This window comes from Habropoda laboriosa, unplaced genomic scaffold (assembly GCF_001263275.1).
Source record: "Habropoda laboriosa isolate 0110345459 unplaced genomic scaffold, ASM126327v1 scaffold32, whole genome shotgun sequence".
Classification (NCBI taxonomy): domain Eukaryota; kingdom Metazoa; phylum Arthropoda; class Insecta; order Hymenoptera; family Apidae; genus Habropoda; species Habropoda laboriosa.
The window spans coordinates 66,667-76,599 of record NW_017100135.1 but is presented as its reverse complement, the minus strand read 5'-3'; the positions used below and the strand labels follow the sequence as shown (position 1 = coordinate 76,599).

The 9,933-nt window shown below is 35.7% G+C and overlaps 1 protein-coding gene across 1 annotated transcript in view; it reads left to right on the top strand.

Annotated features, from left to right (window-relative positions):
- The window catches only part of LOC108578476 (neuroligin-1-like), a 58,951-nt gene that overhangs the window by 20,070 nt on the left and 28,948 nt on the right, over nucleotides 1-9,933 (top strand). Inside the window, exon 2 of the mRNA XM_017941827.1 lies at nucleotides 8,528-8,674. Coding sequence (XP_017797316.1) covers nucleotides 8,528-8,674 — 147 coding nt within the window. The remainder of the gene's footprint in view (nucleotides 1-8,527; nucleotides 8,675-9,933) is intronic.

The window sequence follows — 9,933 nt, the reverse complement described above, 5'->3', positions numbered from 1 at the left end:
TACCTTAATTTCTTACAAAATCTACTAACTATATAAATTAATTTCTAAACATCCTTATCTACAATTTATTAATATATCTTCCGTCGAAACCACTAAATGGAAGACAAGAATAAAGCGTACAGATATATTCTACCATCGCTCGAAAAAAGATTCTCCAAAGAAAAAAACCTCGAAGCAATATCTGAAAAGATTAACAAATTTCAATTATCGGTTAAACTGTGTCAATGTCGCGTAACTGCTCGTTCGTCAAAGAGGGGACGATCATCTCAAGAATGTAATTTCAACCACGAGACAAGCGATCTTTGTTTTTGCCATGCCCCGGTAAATTAGGCAGAAACTCGTTGGTCGAAAACCGGAAAAAGAAATAGGGAGAGCTATTCGTTATTTCCATTGGTTAGGACGTCGCGTTTCCTGAAGATTCATTCACTTCTGAAAGCATGCAGCCCGATAAAATCGAGCGAACGTGTATGGGAGAGGTCAGAGGTCGGGAGGATTAATTCTTCTTGAAAAGCTCTTTCTTCTCTCTTTTCCTCTCTTTTCCTCCCTTCGTCTTTCTTCATTCTTTCCCGGCCTTCTATTCTCTCCTCCCTTGGCCAAGTTTGTCTTTTTTGCATAATACCGTGAAAGGTAATTAAGGGAGACCAAGGTGATCTACGTTTTCTCTGTGCCTGCTCCTTTGGGATATTTTTAAATTCGAGCTGCGTTTCATCTCCTGGTAACGACTTCAAGATCTCTCGTTAAGATCTCGAGACGGTCGGGGAAGTTCCCGTCGAGCGCGAGTTTTGTTCACTTGATGGATGCTAATCGTCCGTTCGACTTTTGTTCCTTCCGGATTTCGCGCAACCGAGTTTCCGACAAATTGAATGCAAATTCTGCCTGAATTTGAATTCGTCGTGCTGAACACGACGGGGGAAAAAGTTGTTTTCTAGCAAGGCCACTTTATCGAGTATTCTTGATTGTTTTTTGTTTTTTAAAGGAGAAACAACAATTTCTTTCAAATTACGATTTGTTCTCTCGGTTAGTTCGTAAAGAAGGATTGAGAAGTTCGAAGTTTTGTTGATTGAACTCTAGAGACTGAAGAATATTTATTGTAGAATTAACATGAATATACTGTTTATACTTATTGTACGAATTGTAACTTTTGTTTGCTTGTTTTACTAATTTCTTTTCGCTTTTTGTGTTATTAAGTCGAGCTTTATCAAACTTCGAGGGATTTTTAATACACCGAGAGGGGTTAGCAAAAAAGGTTTAAAATTAAATTTACTCTCTAATTAAAGTAGAGTGTGAATGTTTCATTATACTTTTTACTTCCTAAAAAATTGTATAATTTTCATTCACCTGGTTCCTGCACCGGGCTCTAAAATTGGCAAGTTTCGAGGGATTTAGACTTTCAGTTATATGAAAGAGTTTACCAAAAAAGAGTTAAAAATTAAATTTAAATTTTGATTTCGCTATTGTCCCTACTTAACCCTTTTCACTCTAACAAACATTTTAATTACGATCGACCAACAACTCTATCACACTTTTGCACTAAAACGTTTGAGAAGCAGAAATTTTGTTTCGAAAAGAAAAATATAAATAAAAATACAGTTCTCCATAATAGTAATGCAAATTACCAATAATACTGCTACAAATTTATTACTTCAAAATTCGAACATTTCTCTATATTCTTTACTTCCCGAAAAATCGTACAATTTCGATTCACCTGGTTCCCGCGCCCGGCCTCCGAAATTGCTCAATAGCTCGTGAAAAAGCGACGTTTGAAGTAAATTCTGATAACGTAGTCCGGCGGAAGCGATCTCGATTTGCAAACACAGTCTGGCGTAATCTGCGATCAGACGTCCGGAGTAGCGATAAGGGTGGCCAGGCGAGGCGGTCCAGACGTGTCAGAGCTAACGCAAAATACCGGATCACTCGTAAATTTCTCGCAGATTCGATCTCTGGTGCCGCCGGATGAAGAAGCGAGACGTGGCGCGAAGATAAAGGCCCCGGGTCTAGTCACCTATCTGTCCGCTCCGGCACGATAACGCGGTGTCGTGTCAGAATTCGCAACAGGTGGACGTCTCGTCTCGCCTGGCATCGCTAACACCGACGCCGTTGTGGCTCATTCGCGGACAATTATGTGATTTCATGAATCACGAACGTGCTGATGTGTCCCCCGGGAAAATAACTCGAGCCGCGGAATGATAGTGCAGTGCTGCCGGAGCCCTTCGCTGTTCCGGCTTGTTTCTGATAAAGCAGAGGCGTCAGGGAAAATTGATTATTAAGTGGGATAAATTATGCAAGGCTGGTTAGAGGAGTTAACCAGAGGCATGGTTGCTAAGGAGGTGATTAGATCGCGTTAATAGTCATCGACGTGTACCGTCGGTTTGATAGAAGAGTGACGTTCGTGACGTTAAGCGGCGAAAGCAGATGTTTCAGGAATTTGGTTTTGAAATTTTTTGGGCTGGAAAATTATTAATTATTCGATCATTTAGCAATCGTAACATTTTTTTTCCTTTACAATTTAGATAATAGTCTTTGAGTTTTGTGTGTATTGTTTGCTATTTAAAAAGGGTTAAAACAGCCCTATTTTGAATTACGACACTGTTTTTGTTAAACGATACACATAATTTCAATTTTAATTTTTGTGTCGTTACTTTGAATTAAAGCAGCTCACTTTTAGAGTTATTTTTGGTAGATATGAATTTCAAAATTAACGGTTTATGCGATGTGTCGCTTTTTTAATAAACACCAGTTAAGGTTTGTGTCATCGAACGTGTTAACACGGATAAGATAGTATCGATGATCATTCGATACTGGAAACTGTTCATCCAAATTTAACTCGTAATATTTTCCGCTTAAATCTACCTTTCAATGTCTGGCAGATAAACTTTTTTCCCTTTTTTTAAGTAAGGTAGACGAAGTACCCTGGGCTTGAGAAGCATTATTACTCTCATCCGTCCAGAGTTATAAATGGATTCCTTGAAAGTTAATTGATAGGTGACCCAGTTCGGTATAAAAGTCTAAAATATCTGCAAACATGCCACACGCAGAAACTTACTTTGATTGACACGTAATCTATTAATATTCTCTCTCACAGAAAAGGTTAATCCTGTACATTCTTAAAAAAAAACTCGATACTCATATCTATGAAACATTTTTGTAATAAATTTGTAACGAAAAAAGATCCGAAAAAATTGCAATATTTAACGGTAAAATGTTTCTTTCCAAAATTTCACGACGAAACGTTGCGCAAACAGAAACCGTTATCCTTAAAATCCCCGGAAACGGGAAAGTGAAGATTTTCAAGATAATATTTTTCCGTGAATTTACGCAGGATTGTTATCTCCACGCGTCACGTTACTTTATTTTCCGTACCTCGTAATTGATACACGTGCAACAACGAATTCAATGCCGGGAATACACATGCCGTTGTATGATAGTCTTCTTGTACCGTCCATTTATAAATTGGAAGAGCAGGAACAATATTTGGTTGCTTCTGATCCGCTATATGAACATAGAAACTCTATGCGTTATTTGCAATTGCACCTGAGTGCTTGGCTTGCTTTTAAGTTAATTGCTCGACTGTATTTTCTAAATTAAAGTTGTTGCTGCACCTTTACGCGAGCCGTTATTAAGGGTTTTACACGGGGACTATTACGCGACAAGGTATTCCTTTTTCTTCTTCTGCTCGTTTCTAACGAGTAATTTGTAAGTTTCTCTCCAAAATAATCTGCAATTTTGATCACTTTTTGTTTATCATTGCGAAACGTAAACTTGTGTATTTAAATGTCGCTGTGAAATTTTGTTTATCGACGTTCAAGAGCAATACTGGTAACTTTATTCCGGATGGCGTAGAAATCGTGAAACAAATTTTTAAATTTAGAAATCGATACAAAATATCAAAGGTTCAAAAATTTTTGTTACCTACACTGTTTTTCTTGCATATTATTACGCCACACTCCCTATAAATAACTTATTTTTAGATAAAGTGTATCAAGCTTTTATTACAAGCTTTTCTGTACAAAGGTGTTCAATTTATTATTAGTGTTCTAGCGATTATACGCAGCTTATTTTAACATTTTATTTAACTCGTATCTCTGAAAAAAGAAAGAAAACTAAACCGTGCAGGAAGAACGCCAGTAGAGTGCACTCGTTTAATCAACGAGCTTATATCGAGACGGATTTATTAGAGCTAAACATCAAATAACGAGTTGAAACGTGGTTTTATATCGCAAGTAGATTCGTTGTTAAATCGCAGCTATTTACATTCTCCGAGTGGTGAATTGAGCATTACTTTGTAAAGTGACTGCCGAATGTTTGCATAATTTCTGATGATAATCGGGCTTGAGTAAAGAGTTACTTTACGCTGTTGCTAAATCCTTAAAAACTATATATTCCACGATAAATGTGGATTTCATTAATGAATATCGGTTCGATGAATCGCGATATTAACAACACCGATGAATATTGATGATTCAAATATCGTCGCTACTGAATAATCGAGGTCGTACAGAGTTATTCGGCGAAAAAATTCGATATACAACAGGCGGTGACTGAAAAAAAATCTGATTTCCGGTACGAAATTTTCGGAGAATCGCGATTTTTCGGGTGAAATTTTGTCATCGAACGACAAAAATGCACTACAGAAAAGGTTGAAATTTTGCTAAAGATCGTAGAAGCATTCGGTTATAATTAACGCTCACACGAATGATTGAACTTATAGCTCGCGTGTTACGCGCGTATACAGGATACAACGTCGATTACTGTTGAATCGAACATTGATATACGCATGGCTTCAGTACCACGCGAATACCAATACTCATTGCTATTGATGAATATCGATTTCCACGTCTGCGTTGTTCGCTTGTTGAATAATGTTGCCTAACAGGATCCTGCTAGAGCGCGTTTGTGTGATGTTCGAGGAACTGTCAGAATTCGAAACGGTGGCTTCGTTAATTTTATGTATTTAGTTAGGTTAATTGTATCGGTGATAATGCGTCGTACTGTTGAAATGTCGTAAATTTCGATACGCTGGAAGACGCGTTGAGAAGCGAGATACTATGAGTGTACGCTTAAGGTCTTTGGGTCAATAATGACCCAAAGGGTTCTTGGGTCTATTTGTAATCATTTTTGTTAGCAGCACGTTGAGTGAACCTGGACAATAAACTTCGAATATAATGTTAAGGGAACATAAACTTGATAACAGTTGTTTAAAAAAATAAGAAGGCGGTGGGTCAAAACTGACCCGAAGACCGTACTAGGGTTAATTTATCAATGAAACTTTGATATTTGAATTTAAGATATTAACGAAACTTTGGTATATTGTAGTACTGGAAAAAATATTCGACACGTATTTTTTTGATCGACAATCGTTCACACTGAAGGGGTAAAAATCGCCCTCAAAGAAGAGGGTAATAAATTATTTATTATTTTTTATTTTTCGAATTTGTTCTTGATAAAATACCAAATTCGTGGAATTACACTGTTCTTCTATCTGTAATATTCTATTTACAGTGCAATTTTCACCCTTTCACTGTAACGATTATTGAAATATACCAAAGTTTATAGAAGAATGAAAATGAATTCGAATGGAATTAAATAGAATCTTATTTTTCCATATTTCCGAACAAGTCGGACAATCGAATTCGTTGTACGAATAAATTTCATCTTTTCCGTTCTGTCCACGAAACGCTTATAAACTGTCCCGTTCAATTTTTCCAATATATTCCAAATATTCGGTATTGAAAATTTCTTCAACGTACAACGTCTATCTGCCGAAGATTCGTAAAAAAAAAACTTGAGAAAATATCGAAATAGCGTTATCTACATAAAATTCTACGTAATGTCTGAACTTTTTCATCCGAGTCGAAAAAATTGACGCGCGACGTTTATTCGCATTTTTCACCGTTCGTTCAACAAAAATTTCAATTTCATCGGCAATCGTCGGGACGGCAAAAAGTCTGGTCTCTCGAAATTCTGGTCCACCAAAGAAGCCCCTGTAGAGTGAGTCAGCTTTGAACGTGGAAGTCGATCGTTTCCCTAATCGAGGCCACAAAAAAGACTCGAGTCTCTTCCCTTTATGAGCTTTTTCTATCGGCTGTTTTCTCATGGAGGACCGTCGATATCGAGGAACCATTTGTAACGTGTATCAAATAACGATCTGTCTCGGTATCGAGGTTGAATATCGGTTTTCAACACGTACGAACGATGATATAATATTGCAATTATTTGCAGGAACCTATCGATCGATCGCGTAATTTTGTGGTTCGCATGTTCTTCCTTACACTTTTTCTTTTATCTTAACTTTATTTAGAAATACAGCGACTCGAATGCAGTCACTTCGAGTATCAATTCTAACGTTGAAAATATCGAGTGTGATGTATTAATAATTCAGTTCTCTTTTAATTGTTTCTTTAATACAAATTTTATGAATTCTTGTTTTGGAAATTTTCAAGTTTCTGCACCTTGAATTTAAAATTTTTGCCGACTCTGAAATTTTCAATATTAAGTATGTTAGCTCTAAATTTTTGCATTTCGTATTTTAAACGTACAAATATCACGAACGTAAAAATGGTTCGTTGAATTTTTCATTTAATTCGTTCATTTTCCCTTCGTTCCTTTTCGTTTTCCCGAGAGGATGGCATTTTTCGCGAAGTGAACAAGTATGCGAGGTTTCTCATGCTTCATTCAACGTAGCAGATAAGTATTTTTGACATAGTTAGGAGATGTGGATTATGCGAACCGAGTCACTCAAAACTATCAAGTTTGATTTACATCGATATTATTACTTCGTGGGGAAAGAGGGACGCGTTAAAAATGCATGCTTTTAAAGGGGATGCAAAATGGGTCTACACTTCATCTGAACGAAAGCTTTCCGAGCGACGATATTTTCAACGTCGTCTCTTGAAAAAACAGAAACGTTGAAAAACAAAATTATTATAAAAGAAGATGATAAAAAGAAAAAGTCGCGTCGAAACAATTTCAGAATTCAATTAAAACAATCTTCCTTCATTCGTTATTTATAGAAAACAATCTTAAACGAGTAAAACACCGTAAAATTTTTATTTAGTTATTAATACCGTTAAACATTTTAAAGATTGCAGTCTTTTTTACTCTTCAGAAATAATCATAAATATCAGTTTTCAACTTGATAAAATTCTTATTACACAGTCATTTTGAACTAACCAAATGCAATTATCTGAAAGAGCATAGCAAATTATAGGACTTATTTAATTTGGCAAACATTTTTATCCACCGCTGCCTTTTCTTCCTCTTAATCAAATAATTTCAGTTTAATGAACTGCTTTCCAGATGGACCAAAGGATACAAAGCATTTGGATTTCTATTCAAATTCTGTTGTATCTGCGTTTTATTAAAAGCTCCGCTCAAAGAGAGAGAGAGAGACGGTGGCTTTCGTTATTTATTGTACGCGTGCGGTATAACTAACAGTTCGTTCTTTCAGCGTAGTTATTTTACACGATTTTTCTTTTATTTTCTGCCGCGTTTGAATCGCGTTTGAACCCGGTTCCGCGGTCGGTTTCATAAATAATTATAGATTTTTTATTCTGACGCACTCGAGCTAGAAGATTTAATTAAAAAAATATTAAAACGCTATAATTAAATCCATCCCGTAAATAAATTTTTTTCACGGCGTGAAAACGATCGTTACCTGCAGATTTTTATCGATAATGGACGGGACATCTCTTCCTTGCCTCAAATTAACCAGTTTTCGTTTCGTTGAAAGGTATCTGTGTGTGTGTATTAACGAGACGTTGAAAATAATTTCGCCTGGATAATTCGCGCGTTATTTCAAGCTCGCGTTAAAATACAGCTGCAACTTTTGGAAATGGAAAAATCGCGATTTTACGGGCAAACGAGGAAAATATTATGCCTCTGGTTTGCACGTTTTCCTTGAGTTTAATTCACAAAAATATCAGTGTGATAAAATTGCGAATGAAGAGTGAGATTGTATCGTATATGATACATTCTTGTTGAAAGTTAAGAATATTATTATTAATTTTTTAATAATATTATTTTCTGATTGTAATATTTATTATAATTATAATTTTCTGATTTAAAGGAAGTTTATTTTGTCTGTGCAAAAAGTGTGCAGAATTTTGGAAATCTGTCCAAATTTTCTTATTATTTCTCTTTTCTGATTGTAATCTTGATTATAATTATAATTTTCTGATTTAAAGGAAGTTTATTTTGTCTGTGCAAAAAGTGTGCAGAATTTTGGAAATCTGTCCAAATTTTCTTATTATTTCTCTTCTGACTACTGTTTACTACTTTTCAGAAAAATACAGTAGTTTTTGACTAGTATCTTGTTAAATTTTATGTTAAATAGCTGTTAATTTTCAGTGATCAGATTTTTTAAATAAATTCTTATGCACTTAAAAATGTTGTAACCAATTAATTCCATTAATTTCACATTTTAATCAATTTATCTGCTGTGTCAACGAAATGTTGAATATTTTTTATACAGTAGCACTTCCTGAAGCCTGTGACAGGTCTAACTAATGATAACGATTCGATGTTTCAGGTAGTACTCCAGACTTATTGCCAGCTCTTGTTCTCATTCACGGTGATTCCTATTCTTGGGGCGCTGGAAATTCTTTCGACGGCACCGCGTTAGCTGCTTACGGTCGTCTTATCGTCGTCTCCATTAATTTTCGTCTCGGCGTACTCGGTGAGTATTCTTTTATTGCATTCACACGAACATCCATAAACTCGGCGAGAAAGATAAACACGATGGATCATTTGTGAAAATGTCAGAATCGTAGGTGTTCGATTTCGACTTTGACGGGAGTCAGCGTTGTGGAAAACAGGGAAGTACAAAGGAATTCAATTTTAGAATGGCGGTGGACAAAATGTTGCATGAAGATTTTAATAGCGCCCACACGATTTACTTAGGCGAAGATAGCGTAAATTTCGTGCTTCGCCGAGCGTTTTTTTTCTACTTTTATTTTCGCTATTTATACTCTGGATCTGGTAGAGGCACGTGGAGAATTTTTATTTATCTGTTTTGAATAGTAAATTGAAAAATTATTCCCTTTATAATTTCTATGACTTGAGAGCAATTGCGATTTTGAGGATAATTAGATCGCTAAAAGAACCTAGTAACAATTTTATTAACTTTCAATTGAGATGCATTTTTAAATTCAATTTTTCAAATTGCGATATTTCAAAAATTTCCAGTTTAAACGATTCGTTAAATATTCGTAAAACAAGAAATATTATTTTTCTTTAAACAGTAAACAGAAAAATGATTTTTCCTTTTTTCGCAATTTCCTTTCCCGCGTGAAATTCCGATTTAACGTGTAAACTTGAACGTGAAGAGTGCAGCGACGTACGATTTCAATGTGCGACAGTAACTACTGAATATTAAGTATCGCGACGTGAAGGAGCTTACTTGGAAATGCATAAAAGCGAGATTTCAATCGCGCACAGTGTCGAGATGTTCCGCGAATAAAGTCTTGGAAAGTTCTCGCTCGTTACGGTTGATTTTATTCCCCCGCTCTTTGTTGAAAAGGAGATGACGTTCTCGTTTGTCTTATTCCCTGCTGCATCCCAGAGCAACAACACCAGCAATACCGCCAGCAACTGCAACTTCTTTCTCAACTTATGTACATTGAATCCGTAAGAATGCTCTCAAGTTTGAAGTCGGTCAGTGGCCAGTATGTTCTCGACTTGCAATCGTTAATCAATGCAGAACAACTTCTGTATTCTTCCTGCAGGGAAAAAAAAAATAGAAGTACGCTGAAAAGAGTAGATCTCTGTGAATTCTTAACGAGAAGAATAGCTTTTCGAAACTTCTTCTTTGGACTTCTTATCGGGATAATTATTTTATAATCTTCTCTGAAACCTTCAGCAAGATTTGTAACTTCTTTTTTGTGAAGTATAAAAAAACAGTAAAAATAGTAGATAAAATATTTTTTTTTTTTCTCA